The sequence below is a fragment of the Cnephaeus nilssonii genome (genome assembly GCF_951640355.1).
Source record: "Cnephaeus nilssonii genome assembly, chromosome: 1".
Taxonomy (NCBI): Eukaryota; Metazoa; Chordata; class Mammalia; order Chiroptera; family Vespertilionidae; genus Cnephaeus; species Cnephaeus nilssonii.
Genome location: NC_137072.1, coordinates 46,167,935 through 46,194,839, shown reverse-complemented (window position 1 = coordinate 46,194,839; position 26,905 = coordinate 46,167,935). Strand labels below are relative to the sequence as shown.

At 40.6% G+C, this 26,905-nt stretch overlaps 1 protein-coding gene and 1 pseudogene across 2 annotated transcripts in view; both read left to right on the top strand.

Annotated features, from left to right (window-relative positions):
- The window catches only part of ARHGEF38 (Rho guanine nucleotide exchange factor 38), a 148,713-nt gene that overhangs the window by 112,046 nt on the left and 9,762 nt on the right, over positions 1–26,905 (top strand). The window contains exons 6-10 of the mRNA XM_079768954.1: positions 9,605–9,804; positions 13,832–13,965; positions 19,157–19,261; positions 21,303–21,425; positions 24,808–25,119. Of these exons, the coding sequence (XP_079625080.1) occupies positions 9,605–9,804; positions 13,832–13,965; positions 19,157–19,261; positions 21,303–21,425; positions 24,808–25,119 (874 nt within the window). The remainder of the gene's footprint in view (positions 1–9,604; positions 9,805–13,831; positions 13,966–19,156; positions 19,262–21,302; positions 21,426–24,807; positions 25,120–26,905) is intronic.
- LOC307098394 (fatty acid-binding protein 5-like) lies at positions 22,705–23,099 on the top strand (annotated as a pseudogene). The gene has a single exon. The product of its transcript is annotated as a fatty acid-binding protein 5-like (transcript).

Genomic DNA, 26,905 nt, shown 5'->3' with positions numbered 1-26,905 from the left:
AGTGATTACTTTGAATTATAATCTTATGTAAACATCAAAGAATCAAAGTGACAAGAATCAAAGATTCTCCAACCAAAAATCACCCTCCCTAAAAAGCGTCTGGTACAGTCCCCTGTTCTAAAGCAAGAAAAACATGCCTATTTAAATCTCTTCTCAACCTCAGGGTTTGATTTTCATGTTTTTACACGTTTCTGTATGTGTTCTCTGTCTGGCCAGCTATTCCAGCCTTTGGATCTCAAAGTTTCTATATATCTCAGCATGTTGTAAGTTATTTTCTCTTTTCTCGAGCTTTGTATTTTTACAATTATTGAAGAAACACTGCAAAATACAGAAAATTAAAATGAGGACAGTAAAGACAATGGGTGGTCACATTCCAGAGTTAACCATTGTAACATTGTTACAATGTGAATTTTCTGACTTTACCGCAATATTTTTCTGTACATACACACATATTAACTAAAATAAGACACCTATGTATGTATTTTTTGTACGTCAACTTGATACATCCCAGACATCTTTCTATGTAGTAAACATAAACCCCCATCACTTTCTGACTGCACAATATTCTATCTGATGTACAGACCACAACTTAGTTTACCAAATCCTTATAGATTCTTGAATTGTGTATATCTGTCCTGTAAAGATTGATGCTGTGTGTTCATTCTTACACATGATCTCTGTACAATAATTTGATTATTTTCTTAGTATGAATTTCTAAAAGTGGGATTATTAGACCAAAGGGCATTTGATACTTATTACCAGAGAATTTCAGAAAAGTTGAACTAATTTACACTGAGTGGCCAGATTATTATGATCTCTGAATGCATAATAATCTGGCCACTCAGTGTATATCCTATATAATAAAAGGCTAATATGCAAGTTGTCCCCTCTACCAGGAGTTCAACCAGCAGGCAGGCCAGCCAACTGCCCATGTCCCCTCCCCCCCCACCCATGCATAAATTCATGCACCAGGCCTCTAAAATATATATATATATATATATATATATATATATATATATATATATATATGTATTGAATGGCCAGATTATTATGCGTTCAGAGATCATAGTAATCTGGCCACTCAGTGTATATTCCCACTGCCCACATGTGAGTTGTCCATTTATCTGCTACTTGCTAGCCCTAGATATAATTAATATTTATATCCTTGCAACATGTGGCAATGTAATAGACCAAAAATAGTAATGTGTTGTTTTAATTTTCATTAATATTGATCTTTAGCATTTTCATGAATATGTAATCATTTTCACTTCTCATCTAATGAATTATTTTTATTGATTGTTCACTTTTATTGAGATGTTCATCTTTTTCTAATAGATTGATAATGGTTCTTTAATTAGTGAATGTATTAACCCCTTTTTGTCTTATGTGCTATAAATATTTTTCCAGCTTATCATTTGACTTTTAACATAGTTTCTGGCTTATTCTGTTTTGATTTTATCTGTACAGTTTTATAGAGTAAATTTTTTAAAAGATTTATCACTTTTTCTACTGTGGTTTTTGGATTTTGTGTCTTACTTAGAAACTCCAAGAATGTTTTCAAAGTGTAATCCTTTGATTTCTACAAATTATTGAAGCGTTTCATTTTTAACATTTAAATCTTCAATCTAGCTATAAATTATTTTGGTGTAAAGAATTTATTTTTTATTATTTTTTCTATGTGGCTAGCTAATTATTACAACACCTGATATTGAATAGTTAATTTTTCCACAGAGTAGGAATGTCACAGTTACCGTGTACATATTTTCATACAGACCTGTATATATTTCTTGATTTTTCTACTTTGTGCTAATCATCTGCCCATGGATGTACCCATAGCACACTGCTTTCGTTTTTGCAGCTTTATGTTTTAACTAGAGGCCCATTGCACAATATTCATGCAAGAATAGGCCTTCCTTCCCCTGGCTTCACTCCCAGCCGCCCGGGAGCTAGCACGGCCCTGCTCCCGGCCCGCCTGGGAGCCGGCAAGTCCTCTCTTCTGTCTGGAGCACTGCTCCTGTAGCTCCCTCTGCTGCCCTCCCTCCCCCTTATAGCAGGCATCCCGCCCCTCCAGGCCGCTCTGTGCTTGCATATGCAAATTAACCCAACATCTTTGTTGTGTTAATTTGCATACTCACTCTGATTGGCTGTGGGCATAGCAGAGGTACAGTCAATTTACATGTTTGTCTATTATTAGATAAGATACCAGCTCAACCTTATCCCAGCTCAGCGCTCTTCATTTCAGAATTTCTTGGATAGTCCTGCATGTTTCTTTCTTTAAAAAGTTTCTCTTTTGTTAAAATTATATATGTACCATGGTTTAAAAAGGCAGAATTTAAGAAAAAATAGTAGTCAACTTCCTTCCTGCTATTAATGCTTTTCACGGGAACACATTTTTTAGTTGACTCTTTTGGAATTTATCTTCCTGACTCTGAAAACATGTTTGGTTTCACCTATTTGAGTATTATGTATTGACTTTTCCCTGTAGAAGACAATAATTTATCTCTCTTTTCTACCCCATCTCCTCTACACACACACACACACACACACACACACACACACACACATGCACATTCTTCCCACCTCTCCATTCTTTTTATGTAGTTGCATTATAATTTGGAGTAGAGGAATAATCAGTGTTGGAATTATTATATCTGAGGATATCTGAGTATAGTATCCTTTAGTTCTTTTCAGAGCTAAACCTTGGAATAAATGATTACTTGTCTTTCTGTGAGTTAACTATTGTTTTTTCCCTCTTAGTTTTCTTTCTGCTAATCATTAATGCTAAACTCACAGCCAGACATATTTCAAGACACCCAAATACGTTCTGTCTACTATCACTTCCACCTCCCTAAGGAAGCTTCTCCCAGGGCCTCTGGCCTGCTGGTTTGGACTAGTGACGCTGGACACAACTGTCTTTCAGGAATTCCCCTCCCATCATCCTGGAAATTCTCTTTGCCTCTTTCCTGTTTTTGTAGAGGATGTCCTACAATAGTTTCTTCTATTCATCAAAGAATGAATGGGAAGTAAAATTTTGATAACTTTTATATCCAAAATATCTTTATTGTATCCTCACTCTTAATTTATAGTTTGAGTTCTAAACTATTGAATTCTAAGCAATAGAGAATTCCAAATTGAATATCATTCATCTTCAAATTTTAATGGTAATTTCTCATTGTTTTCTAGTTTTCAGTGTTGCTATGAGAAATCTGAAACTTGTTTGGATTCCTAATCATTTGTTTATACCTGTTTGTTTATATGTTTCTCTGAAGGATTGTGGGATCTTCTCTTTGTCCCCAAAAGTCTGAAGTTTCATGAATTCCAGGGTGTGAATCCATTTCATCCATTGTTCTGGATACTCAGTGAGGTCTTTCAACCTGCCAACTCATGTCCTTTTCTCAAGTTACTTCTCTGATGATTTCCTCCCCATATAAGCTCTACTCTCTTTCGGACTCTTATCCTCTCTAATAAAATGGTAATATGCAAATTAACCATCACTCCGCTACATAAGCCACACCCACCAGCCACGCCACGCCCACCAGCCAATCAGGGCAAGTATGCAAATTAACCCCAATCCAAGATGGCTACAGCCACAGAGAGCAAGGTTTCCCAGGTAACAGAGCAAGCCAAGCTTTCCATAGCCGTTGCAGGCCTAAGCCTCCACTCAAGCTACAAAGTTTCAATTATAGAAGGTAAACAAATTCAAACAAATGGCAGCAGAATGGAGCTTGAGAGAGCAGGCCAGGGTTGCCGGCGGCAACAGGGGAAGCAAAGCTTTCCGCACACCCTGGCCGGGCCCACCCGCTTAAGGCTACAAAGTTTCAATTGTAGAAGGTGAATTAACTGCCACAGAAATGGCTGCCGGAGCCCCAGGCTTGGCTCCGCTCCAGGCTACAAAGTTTCAATTGTAGAAGGAAAATAAATTCCAGATACCAGGGCCTCCCCTTGGGTTGCCAGGGAGCGTGGCCGGCCTGCAAACCACCACAGGCCCCTCGCTCAGGCCGCCCCACACCCCAAGGGAACCCCCACCCTTATCTGTGACACCCTTCAGGGCAAACCAGCTGGCCCCCACCCGTGCACCAGGCCTCTATCCTATCTAATAAAAGAATAATATACAGATTGATCATCACTGCAACACACAATATAGCTGCCCCCATGTGGTCAAAGATCCTGCCCCCATGTGGACACAAGATGGCCACCACAAGATGGCCAGCAGGAGAGGGCTGTTGGGAGGCACCCGGCCTGCAAGGGAGGGCAGTTGTGAGGGACCAGGCCTGCAAGGGAGGGCAGTTGAGAGTGACCAGGCTTGCAAGGGAGGGCAGTTGGAGGTGATCAACCCTGCAGGAGAGGGCAGTTAGGGGTGACCAGTCTGGCAGAGGAGGGAAGTTGGGGGCAAACAGGCTGGCAGGGGAGCAGTTAAGCATCAACCAAGCTTGCCAGAGTGGTTAGGAGGTGATCAGGCTGGCAGGCAGAAGCGGTTAGGGGCAATCAGGAAGGCAGGCAGGCAAGCAGTTGGGAGCCAGCCGTCCTGGATTGTGAGAGGGATGTCCGACTGCCCGTTTAGGCCCGATCCAGGATCGGGCCTAAACGGGCAGTCGGACATCCCTCCAGGAGTCCCAGATTGGAGAGGGTACAGGCTGGGCTGAGGGACAACCCCCTGCCGTGCACGAATTTCATGCACCGGGCTTCTAGTTATTTTTATATTGGCCCTCCTAAAACAGTCCTCTAATTTTCTGTATTTTCCTTTTATTCGCAATCCCTTTATATTTTTGTTCTTCTCTCTGGAAAGTTCCTGAATATTTTTTCCCCTAACACTGTGAGTTTTTATTTCTGCTATTATCTTTTAATTTCCAACAGGTCTTTCTTAGTCCTTCAGATGATCCCCTTTATTTGTATGGCACCCTAAAAAAAGGTTGTTTCTTAAACAGATTTTCAACTAGTCCCTTATCATAATCCCCACCTCCCTCTCTTTCTACTACCATAGGTTCTCAGGAACTCTAATTAATGAACTTTTGGAAGAATAATTAAATTATTACCTATCCATATTTTTGGTTCTCTGGTCTGCTATATCAATTTATCATTCATTCATCTTCTTTACATCTTCTAACATTTACTGATAGTTCTGTATTTTCACAGCTATTTTTAATTTATGGCAAATGTTATTTGGTTGTTATTAGTAGCAATATACAGTTTCCTCTAAAATTGACTTAATGTGTTTTAAAGGGAGAATACTGTACATTGAAAAATTCAATCCTAATGTAGTTGGTTTGTGGCTACTGTAAATTAAATATTAAATTTTGGATACTTATGGTCGTAAAATAGAGGAAATTCAAACTAATATGATCAATAGTTACATGATTATTTTTCCTTTCTCTCATTTTCTTCCTCTAATTAAGAAATACCGATGTGCCTCAGTGTGGTTTCCCATCATAGTTTTTACATTGTTTAAATGTCATTTTTATTTTCATTGTGGAACTATTTTCCTGTATTAGATGTGAAGCTCTTTATAGCAAAACTGGAAGTTGCTAAAAGAAAGCAAAGCCAGCTGTGTTTACTTGATTTTGTCAAGTCCCAATAATAATTTATAATGAGACTAGAGGCCCGGTGCACGAAATTCGTGCATGAAGGGGAGGGTGTCCCTCAGCCCAGCCTGCACCCTCTCCAATCTGGGACCCCTCGAGGGATCTGGGATCCCCCCTGCACCCTCTCCAATCTGGGACCCCTACTGGGATCGGGCCTAAATGGGCAGTCGGATATCCCTCTCACAATCCAGGACTGCTGGCTCCCAACTGCTCGCCTGCCTACCTTCCTGATTGCCCCTAACCGCTTCTGCCTGCCAGCCTGATCACCCCCTAACCACTCCACTGCCAGCCTGATTGATGCCTAACTGCTCCCTTGCCAGCCTGTTTGCCCCCAACTTCCCTCCTCTGCCGGCCTGGTCACCCCTAACTGCCCTCCCCTTCAGGGTTGATCACCTCCAACTGCCCTCCCTTGCAGGCCTGGTCCCTCTCAACTGCCCTCCCTTGCAGGCCTGGTGCCTCCCAACTGCCCTCCCCTGCTGGCCATCTTGTGGTGGCCATCTTGTGTCCACATGAGGGCAGGATCTTTGACCACATGGGGGCAGCTATCTTGATCTTGTGTGTTGGAGTGATGGTCAATCTGTATATTACTCTTTTATTAGATATGATAGAGGCCTGTTGCACAGGTGGGAGCCAGCTGGTTTGCCCTGAAGGGTGTCCCGGATCAGGGTGGGGGTTCCCTTGGGGCGTGGGGCGGCCTGAGCGAGGGGCCTGTGGTGGTTTGCAGGTCAGCCACGCCCCCTGGCGACCCAAGTGGAGGCCCTGGTATCTGGAATTTATTTACCTTCTAAAATTGAAACTTTGTAGCCTGGAGTGGAGCCAAGCCTTCTGCTCGCTTGGCGGCAGCAGCCATTTCTGTTTAGGGTTTATTTACCTCCTATAATTGAAACTTTGTAGCCTGGAATGGAGGTGTAGGCCGGCCAGGGCTGCAGAAGCTTGGCTTCCTCCTTCAACCCTAGCCTCCTGCTCTTTCCAGCTCCGTGGCTGCCGCCATTTCTGTTTGGATTTGTTTACCTTCTATAATTGAAACTTTGTAGCCTTGAGTGGAGGCTTAGGCCCACAAGGGCAGGCGGAAAGCTTGGCTTCCTCCATTGCCTGGGAAACCCAAGCCTCCCTCCTGCTCTCTGTGGCTGTAGCCATCTTGGTTAGGTTTATTTGCATACTTGCTCTGATTGGCTGGTGGGCATGGCTTGTGGGTATAGTGAAGGTATGGTCAATTTGCATATTACTCTTTTATTAGGTAGGATTAGCATAGCTATTTATGCTACCAAATACATGCCAAAGTATTTATGATAAGAGGGAGGAAGATGAAACAGAATTATAAATTAGTAACCACCTTAGTTTTCAACTCAATGTATCTGGGGAATTGTTACATTCAGCTACTTTCTGTGGGGGAGGTATGTGGTAATTGGCTGCTTGGCTGAGCTGGGTGGTGTCACACATAGGATACACTGCCTGAAAGTTATCAGAACTTAATTTTATTGGGAGGGTTTAGATGGGTGAGTGTTGTGGCACAGAATGCCTGGAGTGTCATTATCTTAACACGTCCTCTATTTTCTTAACCACATTGCTTGTGTGATGCGGGTATCAGAACATCATTGCTCATCACTTGAGCAACTGTCCAAAGTGCAAGTCTGAAGACAAAAGAGGGCTCTTGTTTTTGAAAGAGCCTTTTTAATATTTGCATTTGTGATGCTTTTAAGAGAAACAATAATCATTTATCATTGTTATTATTGTCATTTGAAACATAAAAGGGAGAGAATAGAACTTTGATGCCAAAGAGTGATGGGAAAAGAAGTAGTGAAGGGCCTACTTTGGTTTTTGACAGATCTTAATAAAGAAGAAAGGGAAGCTCAAAGAAACAAGGGTATGTTTTAATATATTTGGGGAATTTAAAAATAAAAATATATATAACAATGGACCACACTGATAAACTGTCTTATTAAAACTGAGTTTTCTTGTTGAATTGTTGACTATATTTATATTTTGACGGTATTTTCAGTGATTTTTAGCAGATTAAATAAACTAATACTTGGTGATAGTTGAAAAACTCAGAAGAAATTCTAATCATATTCATATAGATAATACTTTTTTTCTAGTTAATACCTTCTATATTTCTGACTTGTTCTTACTTAAGGAACTTGTAAGTCTACTTAAGTCTCTACATTGTTGTATTGTTAAAGCATCTTTGCTTAAGAAATGTGATAAAATGTGTTCTTCATAGCAAAGGTTCAGCTATTGATACAGCATCAGTTAGGAAATATGTTTTTACTTGTTATTTTTTTAGTATTCATAATATTTATATTTTCTTCCATCTGCTTCACCTAGTTCTCTTGGAAACCAATAACATCTCTCTTTTCCTCTCCCCCTCATTTCTTTTTTGCTACCCTGTCTCCTTACCTCATTTCCTTAATAGATTTGGTGCCAATGGGTAGAAAGTACAAGATAAGTCATGTAAAGCAACCCTTTACTCCCTTGAAAAGCTTTTTTATTTTGGTTTTCCTGAAAAAAAAAAAAAGAAAGCTACTTTTTGGTCTGCTTCAGTTTTTGCTTCTATCGTGGTATCATCATTTGCTCAGTACATGAACAAAATTCCTCAGTTATTAGGACCATTGGAAATTTTGGGAAGAAAAATAAGTTCAATGTAAAATAAAAGCACATTACAAAAAATCTGAGAAATCTGTCACTCGGTCTACCAATATTCATTGAGAGAACACTATATGTCATGCTGGAGATACAGTGGTGACAGAAAAACTGAGCATAAACTACCAAATAAAGAAGCAAGATGGAAGATTTGATAGTGACTGGTGTGTGTGTGTGTGTGTGTGTGTGTGTGTGTGTGTGTGTGTGTGCATGTGCGCACAGGCACATCTATGCACATACACATGACAATCAAAGTTCCTTAGTTTCTCATTATTCAAATGAAGAGTTCAATTAGATGGTATCTAAGGTGGCTTCAGATCTTTTTTTAACAGGCAACTTTTCTCATTTTGTTCAGTGATTTTTAGATTATTTCATTATTGCAGTCATGTGGTCTGTTGTCTATCCATATTAGTACTTAAAAATAATAATTGAAGAATGGAAAATCTACCTATCAGTATTTGAAAACAGTGTCTGTATTCTCTACTAAATACAAACAAAAAGGAAAGCAAGCAAATATATCTGTCCACCAAAAGGTACTCAAAGTATGATTTTCATCCATGTTTCATTTACAATGTCTTTTTACTTGCCTCTTTGCACAGAGGTTTTTAGAAACTACTACATTCTGGCTGAAAAATGAATGACAGTGGCTTGGACAATGACATGACCAAGCTTGTAGTCAGGCATGAGGGTTCACTTTTGTGTAGCCATTTGAAGATTTGCTGGCTAAGAACAATTCCACACAGCATGTCATTGTAGGACAGCAATGATTTGTGACAGTGATGCTATTAATAGTATTTAGAGAACTATTGCAATTCTTATAAATCTCCTTTGGGGACTGATAGAAGTTCTGAAATAATATAAAGGCAACTTCTCAGTTTGGTAGAAGGGAGAAGACAGTGCTTTCTTTTGACTATAGTTGGCAAGTCATCTGTTTAGATTTTAAAATATTGAGTTTATTTTCCTCACTAATAATCAGAAAAATGCCATTGGTAAAAGAATTTTTCTTGGTTGTCATGGAAAAATGCATTCTGACATTGTTTGCTTCCCACTATTATCATAAAGCCTGTTATTAATAAAAACCTATAAATGGGACATGGATGGAAATGATGCTTTGAATCCTTTTTGGTGGACAGATATACTCAGCTTTTGTTTTGTTGTGTGGTTTTGTTTTGTTGTGTGGGTGTGTGTTTTTTTAAGTTTTTGTTTGGTAGTATGATCGTTCAGTCACCCACTTCTCTTGCTTTCACTTAGAAATTGTACATATCCAAATGGATGGCATAGGGAGGAAAAACAGCTTGGGATTAAACATAAAAAAAATCACAAACCTTAAAAGGAGATAATAAAACCAATGTTCGCAAAACTGACATTACTTATCTCTATTGTAGAGGCAAACCGAACCTAACTAACATGAGCTCCTTGTTGATCAAACCAATTCAGCGTGTGACGAAATACCCCCTATTACTGTGTGAACTTCGCAATTCTACCCCTCCCTCTCACCCAGACTTCAGAGCCCTGGAGGATGCCTTTGCTGCGGTGAAAGACATCAATGTAAACATCAATGAACTTAAAAGACGGAAAGATTTGGGTAAGAAGACACGATGAATTTGGTGCTTTCCACGACTGGCGTGCTCTGTTTCTGTGTCTGAGAATCAGCATGTCTGAGCGGTTAGAGCAGTTGGAGTGATCAGGAAGAGAGTGTGGCTTCGCCTTGCCAGCTGGGTTCAGGAGAAGATCGTATGGCACAAAAATGACCATTAAAAAAAAAAAAATCGGCCTGGCTGGTGTAGTTCAGTGGTTGAGCTTCGACTTATGAACCATGAGGTCCCTGGTTTGATTCCTGGTCAGAGCACATGCCTGAGTTGCAGGCTTGATCCCCAGTTGGGGGCGTGCAGGGAGCAGCCAATCAATGATTCTCTCTCATCATTGATGTTTCTATCTTTCTCTCACTTCCTCTCTGAAATCAATAAAAACATATTTTTGAAAAATCAAACAGGCCTATACTTAACCTCTTGTGACCATTGCATGCCTGATGACATGTTGTGGGATAAAGACACCTATGGCCTCTAGTCCTCCCATCTCTGGCAGTGTGTGTGGTGAGAAGGAGACATGGCAAGGCCGAGTAGCTGGAGCAGTGAGAAGCTAGAGCCTTCAATCGGTGGTGAATGGTGCAGATCCAGGTGAGGGGCGCCAGCTAAGACTTCAGCTCACCTGGTTCCGGCAAACAAAGAAGGGAGATTTGGGGGGCAATAATGGTTCCACTGAAGGGAGCAAGTGTATTTCTTTCTCACATCAACAAAGTATTGTTAACTCTTTGTTAGCTGAGATGTAAAATTGGTATCTAACATAGAATGTAGATTTCAAATCAGGAGGCACAATTACAGCACCCTGTAGTAGTGCATTGGGATAGATCATGGGTCCTCTCCCAGTGGGATTTGTTCCCATAAGTATTTTGGGGGTTTGTTTTTTAATTTTTTTTTTACTTTGTACTTCTAACATCAAATCTCACTTCAACATTAAAATAATGGTAGGACTCTGGAGCCAACTAGTCCAACCACTTCACTTATTTTTGTTATTTTATTTTCTATTTTTTTAATTCAAAAAGTGGTATGTATTTGTATTAATAAGTTATAAAGAAGGGCACTGAGTAAAAAGTGAAAGTTGCAGAGAAAAAGACACCATAAACACAATGAAAAGACAGCCCATAGACACAGGATTACTATCTAGAATATATAATTATTGATATTAAATCAATAATAAAATGTTAACAATAAAAATAAGCATTTTACAGAAAGACTGATAAAGTTTTTTTGTGTACTTTTTGTTGTTGTTATTGTTAATCCTCACCCAAGGATATTTTTTCTATTGATTTTTAGAGAGAGTGGAAGGGAGGACGGGAGGGGAGAGAGAGAGAGAAATATCGATATGAGAGAAATACATCTTACATCGATTAGTTGCCTCCTACACGAGCCCCCCACCAGCCAGGGGATCAAACCTGCAGCTCAGGTATGTGTCCTTGACCTGTAATTGAATCTGCGAACTTTCAGTGTTGCCGGCTGACACTCCAACCACTGAGCAACACCGGCCAAGGCAGAAAGACCAATACATTTTTAAATGCTAAGTTTCACTAATAATCAGGGAAATGCAAATTAAAATCATGACATATTATTCCCAGCCTATAATATTGGCAAAAAGATTTTTAACGGATATTGTTAAGTGCTGAATTTCAGTCTGCAGGTGAGAATGTAAATTGGAATCAACACTTTGGAGGACAATTTGATAATTTCTAGTGAAGTTGAAGATTCACACACCCAAGACCCAGAAAATCAATTTTTGCATATTTGAGAAACTCTTGCCCATAAGTAACTAGCATTGTTCATAATAGGAAATAAATAAAAAAGAGAAGAAAATGGCTTACATATTTATTCAGATCATGAATAAACTGTGTATTATACACTGATATCAAGAGAACATAAACATTATAAAAATTAATTGGGGTATATTCATCAATTGAATAAATTAAAAAATGGTATTTTTAAAAAAAATAAAGTGACAAGAATATATGCAGTTTGGTACCATTTTAATAAAGATTGACATTCAAAAGAATACTATGAATTATATGACTACAAACACACAATAAAAGCATAAAAATGGATACAGATATAATAAACCCATTCTCTTTTTTAAAATATATTTTTATTGATTTCAGAGAGAAAGGGAGAGAGAGAGAGAGATAGAAACATCAATGATGAGAGAGAATCACAGATCAGCTGCCTCCTGCACACCCCCCAATGGGGATAGAGCCCACAACCTGGGCATGTGCCCTTGACCAGAATTGAACCCAAGACCCTTCAGTCTTCAGGCCAACGCTCTATCCACTGAGCCAAACCAGCTAGGGCAATAAACCCATTCTTAAAGATCACAATTCCTGCAGGGGTTAAAGATGAGGTTCAGAGAAACTTCACCTGTTATGTAATTTATTTTTTAATTAAAAGATTGGAAGCAAGGCAAAGTTAAGATTTGACAAAGCTCAGAGACAGAGATAAAGCTGTTGTATTATTATTTTCACTTTTGTGTTCGCTTAAAATATTTTAAAGTTTTAAAGCGAAAAGCTTTCCTCTCCCATGATTCTAATTTGCATAGTTTTTAATCAAGTTTTCTTCAGACTTTCTGTCTTTTTTTCTATTCTTTCTTCTTTCTCACTCTCTCTCTTCTCCTTCTTTCCTTCCTGCAACATGTGTGATACCACAGTTTGCTGAGTTCTTAAAAAACATAATCATATGTCATGAACATTCTTCCAGTTAATGTGGCCTTCTTTTTAATGGTTCCATAGTATTCCATTTATGAGCATGTCATAATTTATTAAACTATTCCTCTAGGTCCTAGATAAACTTTTAGATTGTTTCCAACATTTCACTATTAGAAAAAAATTGCTGTAGCAAACCAAACTTTGTATGCTTACGAAAAGCATGGACTTCCTGGTTATAGACTATGAATATTTTAATTTTTATAAGATTCTGCCAAATTATTCTGTACTGAAACGGTGTTAGTTTAATCCTCAGCAACAGTATATGAGATTGCCTATCTCTCCACACCCTTACCAAAAAGGAATATTAGGAATTCTTAACATTTGAACGTATGAGAAGTAAAAAGGATTTTAAAGATAAAAAAGTAAAACTCAGCCCGACCAGCATGGCTCAGTGGTTGAGTGTCTACCTAAGAACCAGGAGGTCACAGTTGGATTCCCAGTCAGGGCACATGCCCAGGTTGCAGGCTCGGTTCCTGGTGGGGGATGGGGAGAAGGGCTGTGTAGGAGGCAGCCACTCAATGATTCTCTCTCATCATTGGTGTTTCTATCTCTCTCTCCCCCTCTTCCTTTCTCTCTGAATCAATAAAAGCATATATTAATTTTTTAAAAAAAAATAAAGCTCAGCCCTGGCCTGGTGGCTCAGTTGGTTGGAGCATCATCTTCCAGTATAACAAGTGGTTTCAAGTTCAATTCTCAGTCAGGGTACATACCTAGGTTTCTGGTTCTACCCCAGGTTGGGGTTCATACAGGAGGCAATTGAACAATGTTTCTCTCTCTCTCTCTCTCTCTCTCTCTCTCTCTCTCTCTCGCTCTCTCTCCCCTCTTCCTCTCTCTCTAAAAATGTCAATAAAATAAAAAAAAAGTAAAGCTCAGAGAGGTGACTCAATTTACCCCCAAACTGTCCTCTAGTAGAAAGCCACTCTAGGACCTGAGGACTCCTTGGGTTGGCTGTCTTTTCATTAGTTAGGTCTTGATGCTTCATTCTGGAGACCCCAGAGAGTAAATGTATTATCTGAGAAGAGAGGAAGAGCTTCATTTCAGTATCTGGGGTACTTTTAATGTGGGAGGTAAGTGAACCTGGGGCTTTTGAGGCTCACACCCTCAGACAGCAGTTTTGAAGGATGAGGAGGTGGGCGGTTGGAGTTATGATTGGGCAGTGGGGCTGGAGCGTATGGCATCTGCTACAGAGAGCCAACCATCATGTGGATTTTTATCTTAAACATAAATGTTGATCTTGCATGCTTGGGTAAAACACACTTTCTATGCCGCACGGGCCCAGATATGTCACTGCATTCTTTTGTTTTAGTTCTAAAATACAAGAAGAATGATGAGGAGGAATCACTTAAAGATAAATTGTCGAAACTAAGTATTCACTCAATTAGCAAGAAATCAAAGAGAGTGACAAATTATCTCAAGATTCTGACCAGAGGAGAATCACAGGTAATTTTTCTTTTGGGGCCACATACATTTTCCTGGGAACATGAACGCTGGTATTTTTGTGAGGGTTTGTCTTGTTGGTACACAGCTGTTTCTAGAACACTGCAAATCAAGGTAATTGCCCAAGGTTGTTCTGCTGTTCCTCTTTCTCTCCTTCTCTCTCTCTCTCTCTCTCTCTCTCTCAATGGAGTGAGGGTGGGTTTGACACTATCCTACTGTGGTACTTCCACTCAGAAGCAGGCAAAGCAGAGATAAGGACATACGGACAGAGCTCAACCAGGGCTGCCCAAGAGTCCTGACCCTCGCCATCACCCCGCACATAATCTCACCCAAGGCAATGCCCTCCTTTCATCCCTGTCTTGTTTCTGCTTTTTTAAAATCTCACTTGCCTCTAGGGCTCCCTTGATATTCATTTTCTCTTCATTTCACCCGGAGCAAACAGTGCTCAGGTGCACGCGTTAGTGCCCCCTTTCCCCTGCCACTTAGCTCCTTCCTCTTCCCCTCCCACTCCCAGATGCACATCTTATTACTAGGTTATTGTTTTGTTTCAGCTGTTTAGCCCGACTTGCACCTTGTTCACCTCGACCCCAAATACATAATAGATGAAGTAGCAAAGGCTCTCAAACATTGATGTGCATAGAATGAGCTGGGGAGCTTGCTCCAAGATTCTAGGGCTCCACCTGGTTCAAGGGTACAACCTAGAAGTCTGTGTTTTTACAGAGACTCCAAGTGTTTTGAAGGGAAATAACCCTGAAGTATGTGATCCATGGGACACAATTCAAGATTCGCAAGATAGTAAGTTCATGGCCTGTAGGTGGTAATACAGTGAGTGGGCTTCTAACCAAAAGTGGGCAGGAATGTTCTTTAGATACTATATAGTACTTTTTATTTTCCTTCTCATTTGCATGATTTCATCTCTTATTATGTTAACCTCTCTAACTAAAGGTTTTAATTTTAACTAGAGGCAAGCGGATGGTGGCTCAGCATTGGTTTTAGGTGGCTCATCTTATCTGACCCACTCTCTAGCTGCTGTGTTCTTCTTTTTCCGTTTTCCATGGTCCCAGTAGCTCTTCGACCACTGAGCTAGAAGTGGCCTCTTCCTCCTCTGACCGCCTGGCAAACTCACTGAGTGGATCCCGGTTGCAGCCCTGTTCATATCACAGGAGGTAGCACAGGGCAGGAATTAAGAGCAAAATCTTTGAAATCGTCCATACCTGGGTTTGAACTTTATCTCTGTCATTTAATATTTGTCTTTGGTCAAATAACTGAAATTCAATGTAACCATCTGTAAATTGGGGAATTATACTAGGACCTAACACATGGAGTGGTTGTGAGGATTAAGTGAAATGATGCATAGAAAGAAAGTACCTAACGCATCGGGGAAGCCCTCAATAAATACTGGCATCCTCATCATCACCACCAACATCATCATTATTTTATATCATTACCTTGTATTACTATTTACCTTTTATAGCGCTCAGACTTCTCACTTGCCACATGGATACAAAGTCCTATATGCATGGCGTATTAATCAGGTCTTTTACTTTCTGTATTTTATGGTGCTTTGACATCTTTAAGAAGCTTGCTGGTTGAGGAGCGAGCCGAGCCCAGGACTAGCCTGTTTTTAGAGATGGCCGAGGGCTCAGTGGGGATCACTTCTTTCCTTCGCAAACCAACCAATCCAGGATCCGTAGCCCCCACCACCTCCCTATCTCATTCACACACCAGTATTCCTCTGCCCTCGATACCGGGGCCGGGCACCAAGCAATCAGAGACAACCTGGAGAGCCTCAAGCCCAGGACAAGTATTCAAACTGCTTACTCTGCCCAGTGTGTCTGTCGGGTTTCCCCACAAAAACTCCAATAAAGACTCTGGCTTAGACTCTCTCTTAGCTTCTTCCTGCCACTTAACCAAGCCCAGTGACCCCGCGTGCTGGGGAGGACTTGTGAGTAAATGCACTTTGTCCGAGCCTTGTTCTTACTTCCTCCTCCGGCTGCGATGACTTTCCCATACCGTATCCAATGTGGGCTTTCTGGGAACACATGGCTCATTTATCCTTCTGCTTACATCTTTATATTTTTCTAGGGGCTCGCTGGGTCCATTGCATACAGGAGGTAACTCCAGGCCCCTCCTCTCAATGTAGAGGTACAATATGGGATGTTTGGGACATTTATGGTGTGTGGTCACAGATCAGGGAAAGGAAAATCAAGACATTGCCACCCTGGCCGGTGTGGCTCAGTGGATAGAGCGTCAGCTCATGGACTGAAGGGTCCTGGGTTTGATTCCAGTCAAGGGCACATACCATGGTTGCAAGCTTGATCCCCAGCCCCTGATCTGGGTATGTGTGGGAGGCAATCAATTGATGTGTCTCTTCCATATTGATCTCTCTCTCTCTCTCTCTCTCTCTCTCTCTCTCTCTCTCTCTCTCTTTCTCTCTCTCTCTCTCTTTCTCTCTCTCTCTTCCTTCCACTCTCTCTTAAAAAAATAAATGGAAAAATATCCTTGGGTGAATATTTTAAAAAATACATTGCCACTAAAAACAACAGCCATAAAATTGAACTGAGAATTCATGTGAGAAGAGATGGTAGCCTCCATAGGCGTGTGAAAATATGTGCAAACAACCCTCCCCTACGCTTTGACATGTTGCTTCTGATTTAAGACAATTCCACTGAGAAACAATAGGCCCGGCTTCATTCTGGGCAGGCTTTTGTAGAAGCTGTTATATTCCTTAACATATTTATCATCACCTTCTGATAGTTTTCAATCATGAGCTAAACGTGCTTTGTCATGAAAGTGGCCTGGAGGGATATTAATTAGATTTTCCCCTTAATCTTTTGAGAGGATGTCCTGTCAGCAATGAAGCATTTTACTGTTAATCAGAAAATCAGCTGCATGGGCTGGACTGAGGAAGAGATAAATCTCAAATCAGCCCATTTTGCACTTGTCAGCAGCTCAGGGGAAATATTTGGCGGAGTTAGGATATAAAACTATTACCCAAGAGGAAGATTCTATTCAATTCATCACACATGTATTGAACTCTTAGGTGCCAGGCTCTGTATGAGAGACTGGGAATACAAAGAGGTTCTGATCTCAGACCACTTAGCTTTGAATCCTGGTCCTACCCATTAACATTGCAAGCTTCTTTAACTCCCTGTGTTAGTTAGCGTAAAGGCCACGCTTCTGTCACCAAGAGATTCCAAAACATAAGCTTCCGCCAGCCCGTCATTTATGTCTCCCTCTTGTAACAGTCCTGCGTGTGGGTCCAGATGGGCTCTTCTGCCTGAGATGCTTCAGAACCCAGTTCTCCCAATTGTGTGCGTTGCTGTCTCCTAAACACATTGTCTTCATCTTCCTGGTTGAAGCTGGGACACAGCCAGGTCTTCATTCAAGCCCCAAGGACGGTGTTCGAAGGTCAAGATTCAGAAATGAGACACATCACTTTTGCTCACGTCCTATTGACAAAAACCCAGTTCCAAGGACAGAGCCAGCTGCGAGGGAATCTGGGAAGGGTAGGCACTGGCAGGGCAGCCAGGTGTCTCCCTTAAACTAGAGGTGCCGATTCCATCAGTAAAGTGGATGACAGGGAAAATGTTAATCATCTCGGCCATTCCTTCTGAAACCTGTTTCTTGTCCAAAATGGGAGTAATCGCGGCACCTACCCATAGAGTTGTACAGTATAAGAATTAAAATGAGCAAATGGATGACAGGGTCTAGCACAGTGTCTGGAACATAGTGATTAATAAATGTTAGCTGTTATTATTATTAAGACAAAATTCCTGCAATGCATCACTGGAGAGAATAGCTTAAATGATTGACTAGTTTTGTGAGAGCACATACAAGGGAGTAATTCATTTTCTCAGTGGAGAGCATGGAAATGATAGAGAGCATTCGTAGAAGGGTGACAACTGAGCAAGTCCTTAAAAAAAAAAACAGAATTTTTCTAGCAGAAAAGAGACAGTAGCATATTCCAGCAAAACAAAGCAGCCTGTTTTGACTATGGAGAAGGAGAAATGGGCCATATTTCTCATAGCGTGATCCTTGAGCCTCTTATTTTATAAACCATCTGGGTACCAGCCAAGATATACTGAACAAAATAGCTGGGGATGAGTTTTTTAAAACTGCATTTTAAAACAATCTACCACAGCCTATTGTTATATGCATTAAATTGGGTTAGTGCGTAGAAATCCTAAGGCAAAGAGTTAAATTTTGTGTGGATTACAAAGAACTACGCCGCCCATTTAAGCAAAAGTCTTTTTAGATGAGCATTATTAAGGCGGCTAAAAATAAAAATGTCATCATTTTCTATGTATTCAGTTCTAAGGTCAATAATTTTAAATGAACAAATGTATGAACCGAAGACAGCTAGGGTTGTTAGCCAGTGCCACACTGAAGAATACACACCACAGTCTATGAAACATTTGCTGTTCACACAGATTTGCCAACACGGGGCTGGTTCTAGCCATTTGATTGCCAAGAAACTCTTCTCACCATTAAGGGCAATAATAGGTGTGCATTCCTAGAAACGGTTACAAGTATATAAAAAGCATATTTTTTTTCTGAAAGCTTAACATATAAGATAACAAAAAATAACTGGATACATGTGACCAGTGCCTTAACTGCCGAGTTTTCTTAAGAGAGGGCTAGTTTTGCTAAGATTATATATCATCTTTCAAATCTGAGTTGATAAAAAATTATCACATTTCTTTAGCCATGAACCTAAGAATATTTTCTAAATGACCACCATGAAATAAATTGGAATGTGTCATACATAACAGCAAAACAAGAAATTCCAGGCAGTAGATCGAATTTTTTATTTTCCACTTTTTAATTCTCACTTTATTTTTATTATTTTATAAGCTCACAGATATAATATAATTTAAGGGCACATACATAATACATGTCATTAAGAGCAGCAGAGAAACATTTGACCTCCTACCGCTGCTGTGACATAGGTGAAGCTGCGTGACAACTGAACGGCAAATGAAGCTGTGCCACGTGGCTTCGCTGCACCTCAGCTGTGCCGTGTGGCAGTCCGCAGAGAGAGCTGTGTTAGAGGCAGTTGGCAGCTTACCAGAGGTTTTCATCCCAGCCGGGAGTTTCCAGTAATATGCTGGCCAATACAATGTGTGATGTTTTTCTTTAAACACCAGATTCATTTGAGTTATAAAAATAAATAATCTCATCTACATTTTAGGTGAAAGACAGCACCTTTAATAGAGAAGAGAAGCTATTTAGATCTTTAGAAAAGACCGCGAGGCACTGTGTGAAGAACATTTCATTCTGTCTTCAACACGTACAGGTAAGGGAGACATGACTTCCATGATTCTACCAGCAGGTACCGATGTCCGTGGTAATTCTGAAGAGTAAATCGACTGTGCATTCATTATACGATGACACCTACTGTATCCAATTTGGGGTGCGCCAAACTGCTGGTGAAGGAAGCCAGTATAAAGGCTGTGGCTTTGTTCTTTGTTCCCTTACCTGCTCAATCTTTCCCCCATCCATCTCGCCAGACTGTGGGACGTTGGCTCACACAATGGCCACATGGTGCGAGTCAGCAACAGGCTTTCTTTACCCTGGAGATGAGCTCACTAATTCAAAATTCCGGACGCGGCACCAATGTTCTTTGTTTATGTTGTTAGACTAAATAAACTCCTGACTGGCCTTTCTACTGAATGTAACTAGACTGTACTCCAGTTGGTTTAAGTCTGATTTTCAACAAGGGCACGCAAACCTTGGAGGGGACTAGAAACACATATTTGCAAATTTAAGAGTAGAAGTGAAAGAAAACCAAAGAGGCACATAAAATGAACTTAGAAGAGAAGTTTTAAAGTAAAAAGTGCATAACATAAAGACCGTTTCAAAAACCCACAAAACTCACAGGTGGGTCTCACATTTAGCAGTTGCCACCTAGCAGCTGACCCTCCAAAAAGGCATGTGATCACACAATCCTAAAACAAACTGAGTGCCTGCGTATATTTTACATCCAGTGTTTCACAATGCACCCTTTACAGCTCTGAAAGAAATTCAACCTTCGGTAGGTAGTCATACATAAAAGAAAATCAATATAAGTGAAAATAAATTCTAACAAAATAACTCAAATTAAAATATGCAAATACTCCTACACAACCACAGTAAAAGACAAAAATACCCCCACAGATTTCCAGTCCCCTATGAGGTTTTGGTGCCCTTGTGGAGAATCAGGCTTAAACAAACCAATTGGAGAACAGGATAATTATATTCAGTAGGAAGACCAGGCCGGAGTTTGTTCTGATGGATCTCATAAAGAAGACAGTGTCCTTAACAGCATCCTGACCAGGGTCATGACGATGCAACATAGAGAGTTAGTAGAATTACATGTATATCAGTTCAATGGTCCCCTTCCCATTTTCCAGTTTTAAGAGGCAGATGAACACTTAGATAGGTTATCACAACAGAGGATTGTCGGGCACAATGATTTGGTGACAAGGTTCTATGCTATGTAACCAACAAGCCACATTCTTTCCTTATTTATTGACTGATGCAAAGCCTGATTTTACAATTAGGTTTGCTCATCTTTTCCTAAAGCGCTGCCATTTGGGGAAACAAAACCCAAAACTTAGTTGTAAAAGGGCAATGGGAACCCTGCCCTTGATGTAAATTTCAAGGAGTAAATGTCTCTTGGGAATAGAGGAAAGTCTTCTATTTCCACTAATTGATTCAACAGAAATGTGAACATCTTCACTTAAAGACAGCATTAAATTCACTAAGGAAAATGGAAGACAAACATAAAAGAGGAGTGATTTTTAAAATAAGGGATCTATAATAATTGAATGCTGAAGAATCGCCAGTGATTCTTGCTAGGATTCTTGCCCTAGCCGGTTTGGCTCAGTGGATAGAGCATCGGCCCACAGACCAAAGGGTCCTGAATTTGATTCTAGTCAAGGGCATGTATCTTGGTTGCAGGTTCCATCACCGTCCCTGGTTGGGGATCATGCAGGAGGCAACCATTCAATGTGTCTCTTTCTCTCCACCCTCCCCTTCCACAATCTTTAAAAATCAATGGAAAGATTTCCTCGGATGAGAATTAACATAAACAACAACAAATAGATGGACTCTTAATAAAAGAGGGTATCATCAAGAGCAGTAGGAGAAAGTGACACATGGGAGGAAGTGAGGAAATAGTTTGCTACAGGTAACCTCCTTGTACGGAGTACTCATGATGAATTCTTTTTCTTTTTTTTCCTTCTTACCTCTCGGTGGGAATGGAGGGTGATGCTGATGAAGTGCCCATTTGGGATGAGTGTCATTGTACTAACTTTGGAACTTTGCCCTCTGTGTACCTTTGCTCTGGGTTCCAGGATGCCATGCACTTTGCCCTGCAGAGTGTGCTGGAGCTCCAGGAGATTTCAAGCACCAAAGATGAAGAAGAGGGGGGGCATCCAGAGGCCCCAAGGAATGCCCCATATCCCTGTGATGACTTTGTAAGTTATTTATCTTCATAGGTAAATGCAAATTTAATAGTACGGTTAACAGAAAAGCCGATTTTCACTTATTTTTTTTCTGGTTAGAAATAAAACATGCACTAAAGCAAATACTAATGTCAAAATTAGTAGATTTTAAACAGGAGATTTTTTATCATTAAATATTTTAAAGTGGATTAGTGTAGATTTCACTATAACCAAAAATTAAGAGGATCCCAGACTGTGTTTCTAGGGGTAGTACGTGTCTGAGCAACTAAAATCAACATTTAGTTTAAGTGTGCATGTGATACAGAAAGGATTTATGAAGTTAGAAAGCTGCGATTTTCTTAGAGTCCCTACGCAGGTGGGTGTGAAGACAATCTCTGAAAATGTGACTTTTATTAACCTACTGTAGGCTCAAAAGTAAAGCCTTCCTATTGAGAAAGGGCTTTTACATAAGAGTCATATATTATATCTCCTGTTCTGTGGTAAATATTTGTTTTCTAAGAGTTCAGTAAAATATACAGAATCATAATGAAACAGAGTTTGGTAATCATAAAGAGATACTTGAGCCAATAAAATATTTGGGTGGTAAAATAGTCTGAATAATACTAATTTTAACTTAGCATCTTGTGTTCCATAGATATTGTTATTTCATAACAGTATTTCAAGTGTTACATATAAAATACAATAGCTTCCGTCATCATCTTGAAGGTCCGTGAAGGTGGCATTATTATGTTGGCATGACTGGCATTTGGGGTCAGACAAATCTTCATTGAGTGGCCCTTGTGTTGGAGGGTGTTTAGCATTCCTGATGGACCAGGTTCTAAATCTCCATAATGTCCCTCCTTCTCAAGTCCTGACATCCAATGAGCAGCCCCACATATTTCCAAGTCCTGGGAAGTGATACAGCCTCCACAACAGTAGAAAAACATTGAGAAGCACCTTGCTTTCCTAGCACAGGAACATGGAAAGTCAGGATCACATCTGAACTAAGATGCTAGGTTAGGTAAATGAGAGAGGGAGGAGGGCGAGAAGTTTTTGTGACATGTTAAATGGAAAGAGTGTGGCTAGTTCTTATACATTAGGCTTAATTGGAGCAAGCATATTTTAGAAAAGTCCTTAAAGGTTTGCTCTTTAGTTTAACTTCAATTCATTAACTAAGTCAATAAATATTTATTGAGCACAATGTAAAAACATGGCATATAGCTTCTCCCTCATTAAGAAGGCTCCAGAGACCTCCACGCTCCCATCACCGCGCTCTGCTCCGCTCAGGTCCCCTCACGACCCCGCGCCCACCATGGCCTCCATTCAGCAGCTGGTAGGGAGGTGGCGCTTAGTGGAGAGCAAAGGCTCCCAGGAGTACAGGAGGGAATTAGGCTGCGGAAATGGGTGCCATGGCCATGCCAGACTGCATTCACTTCCGATGGCAAAAACCTCACCATCAAAACCGAGAGCACAGTGAAGATCACACAGTTCTCACGAAACCTGGGCGAGAAGTTTGAAGAGACCACAGCTGATGGGAGAAAAGCTCAGACCGTCTGCAACTTCGTCAAGGCGCGCTGGTCCAGCACCAGGAGTGGGCCGGGAGGGGAAGGAGAGCACCATCACAGGAGGCGGGAAGGCGGGAAGTTAGTGGTGGAAGGCGTCATGAACAATGTCAACTCTACTCGGATCTATGAGAAAGTGGAGTAAAAATGCCATCATCCTTCTGGATGGGAATTAGCCATGAGGATAAACAAGCTCAGTTCAATGAGCAAATCTCTCCACGCTTTTTTCCCATTACTGTGTTCAGTTATCACAAACATTTTACATGCAACTATTTCTGAGTTGGTTTAATTAGGATCGACTCTCCCGTTAGTAAATAAATGTGTTTATGCCATATATATATTCGTACAAGGGGCTCGGCCCTCGCAGCCCTGGCTTTTTGAAGGACATCCGGAAGGTCATCCGGCTGTCTGGTCTAATTAGCATATTATGCTTTTATTATACAGTATATATATATATATATATATATATATATATATATATATATACTCAAATATATATATATATATATATATATATATATATATATATACTCCAGAATTCAACAGGAAGACGAGACAAGGTATTCCTACCTTGCATAACACCACAAGATGATAAGTTAGGATAAATTTAAATAATTATCAGAAAACTCAACATGAAAGTAACTTTTTATTGGTAACATATATTTGAACTCTGTTTAAAAATCAAACATCTATCTGAAAGCACAGAAGTTGTTTTTATCTAAACATGAGAGATACTTATCTACACATTTTTATAGGACAAAATCTTAAAGTAAAATCTGATTCTTATTTGTTCTGACTACAATTCCCATGCACAGTGAATTGGCTCATGTCTATGTCACATGACATATATATTGTAATTATAGTGCAGTATTGTAAGTAGACTACCTAGAGAGTCCATTCATGTCACAGACACAGCAATTCATTCCAGAACAGGAAACAGATTATTTGCTTAGCCAAAGGACTCATTTAACAGTTTGCTGGTGCATATGGATTATTTTATAAATTAGACATCAAATTTAATCTGGGTTGGCTATTGCTCGTGCCAATAAAGATGGGTTTCTCCTCTCTCCTAGATTTCCCATGAGTTCAGATAAAGTTACCAGAGGCCATCTAAGTTAATTAATAGCAGCTGCTTCTCAGTCTGATTCCCTAGGACATATTTCGGGGTACAAAAGGAAACCTGCTTCCAAATTGCCATAACATAATCACATAAGCCAAGCATGTATGCTAAAGGATGGTCAGTGAACCTAGGGTACAAGTGCCCTTCAGAATAGAAGGGTAGGAAAGAAATGCAAAGAGGAGAAGTGAAACATAGGGTGCTCAGGGTCTGGCATGGGGTTTGGCATTAATATGAAGTTCAATGCCTCAGACCTAAAATGTAGCAATTTAGGACACAGAATCAGCATTGGCTTAATCCTTCCGTGTATTTAAAGAGGAAGCAATAGCTCTGTGGTCGTTTCTATCACGGGAGCAAAATACCTATAACAAGGGGGTACTATCTGTATAGGGGATACAGTTCCACTACCATAATTAGCTACGAGGGTCGCCAGGAAATCAGGGCAGATGTCTCTTCTAAGACGGACTCTCTTTTATTGCCAGCAAAATGACAGGTGAATCATTTATGCAGTCTGGGCAGTCACAGGCTGGAGGCCACCCCCTCCCTCCACGTGCTGGCACCGGTAATAGAAAGAGAGGGAAGGGGAAAGCGTGGACGGAGATGATCCCAATGCCGGGAAAATGATTAGGCCCTTCTTTAACTTGGCTAGATACCTTGCTGCTCCTGCAGGGAGGAAGGAAGCCCAGGGATAGCAGCGCTGGCTGCTCTGTGACCGGATTCTTTCCTCTCTCCGCAGGCAGCTCACTTACAGAAGCTCGTCCTGACGCCCCTGTCAGCCCTGCTGACCCTGTTCCCAGGGCCTCAGAAACTCATCCAGAAACGCTATGACAAGCTGCTGGACTACAACAGCTACCTGCAGCGGGCAGCAGGGGAGGAGTCAGACTTGGCCAAAAAGGAGTATGAGGCCCTCAACGCCCAGCTTGTGGAGGAGCTCCAGGTGTTCAACCAGGCCGCACGCAAGATTCTGTTGAACTGTCTGTGCAGTTTCATCACGCTCCTCCGGGACCTGACGCTGGTGAAACAGCAGCTGTATTCCACGGCAGGGCCGGTAAGCACAGCACCAGCACCTGGCCACCTCGGTCTGGGCATCTATTGGAGACAGTGTCCGTGCAAAACAGTCCTGTCCATAGCTTGCACCAGTGTGGTGCGTGTGAGTGCCTGCGAGTGCGTGTGAGTGCCTGTGCGGTTTTCCATAGGAAGCTACTGGGAAAAGATAGTTTCCTAGTTTGGGTTTGCTATGACTGAGACACTTGCAGTTCGTTTTGGAGATTCCTTTTCAAATGCCGACCCACGTTCAGCTATTGCAGGTGACACCAATGTCGCTCCACCTGCCTGATGCTATGTTGTAGCTTCTCAATTCATATTTTGCCTTCTCTTCCCATGCAATAGTTTTTCAGTGTTAACCATGACTAAGATGAGGTTCAAAAAGCAGCCCATCTCAGTGGAATGACGAGGTAGGATAATTGTCAAACCAGTCTTCATTTTGCTTTGCTCCAAAGTGTGTGTGTGTGTGTGTGTGTGTGTGTGTGTGTGTAAAAATATGTGTGTACATTTCATTTAGCCTTCCATTAGAATATGGTTTTATAATTATTTTCTGAAGAGAAAGAAAAGTATTTGCATCTTAATATCAACTTTAGAAAGTCAGCTTGGTTTCCTGGCCCCTAATTTCACATGTATTAGTACTCATTCAGCTGGCTAGGTATTTAATGGACATTTGGAGGAAAATTAATTGTTCCTACTTTATTTTTTTATTGGGTGTCTAATTAATTTATCCTTTAAATTATATTGAATAATCAGCTGTTACACTTACATGGTTCAAAAGGCAAAACTATGTAAAATATATAAGCAGTTGCACACCCACTCCTGTCCCCTAACCATCCCATCTCCTGCTCCCACCCCATGGTTATTAGTTTATCTTTATTCACTTAGGGCTCCTTTGAGTCATTAAAAGTACATTTGCATATATATTGTTATTCCCTACACAAAACTAGCATGCCATAGCACCCTTCTGCAATTTGCTTTTTTTTAAAAATTATGTATTGTTGAAAGTATTACATATGTCTCCTTTTCCCCCCATTGACCTCTCTCCACCAGCTCCCACCCCCCATGCAACTTGCATTTAACATCCTGGGAGGCATCCGTGTCCACACACAGAGAGCTGCCTTATTCCTTTTACAGGTTTATACTGGTCTACTGCATAGCTGTGACATAGTACAGGACCAGCCCCCTGTTTTGAGGGTAAAAACTTTAATGAGGTATCATTTACATACCATAAAGCCCATCTACTTAAAATATACATTTTTTTTTTTGTATATTCACAGGAGTTGTGCAACCATCACCACAGTCAATTTTAGAACATTGTCATCACACCCAAAAGAAGCTCTGAACCATTAGTGGTGACTCCACCTTTCCCCCTCACTTCCCAGCCCTAGGTGACCACCAATCTCCTTTCTGTATCGACACAAATGGACTTTTGATATAAGCAGAATTATACAATATGTGGTTTGTTTTTTGCTGTGTTTTTTTTTTTCGTGACTGGCTCTCACACTCAGCATATTTTCAAGGTCCATCCATGTTTTAGTGTGTTTCTGTACTTAATTCTTTTTATTGCCCCAAAATACTCCGTAGTATGGATAAGCCACATTTTATTTAACCATTTATCAGTTGAACATTTGGGTTATTTCCACTTTTGGGCTATTATGAGAAGTGCCCCTATAAATATTCAAGATCCTTCTGTCACTCTTCTCACTGATATTTCAACATGGCCTTTTGATACAGTGGCATAGTGCAGTTGGACTTCTTTCATGGTGATGAATGTCTCCCAAGAATGAGTG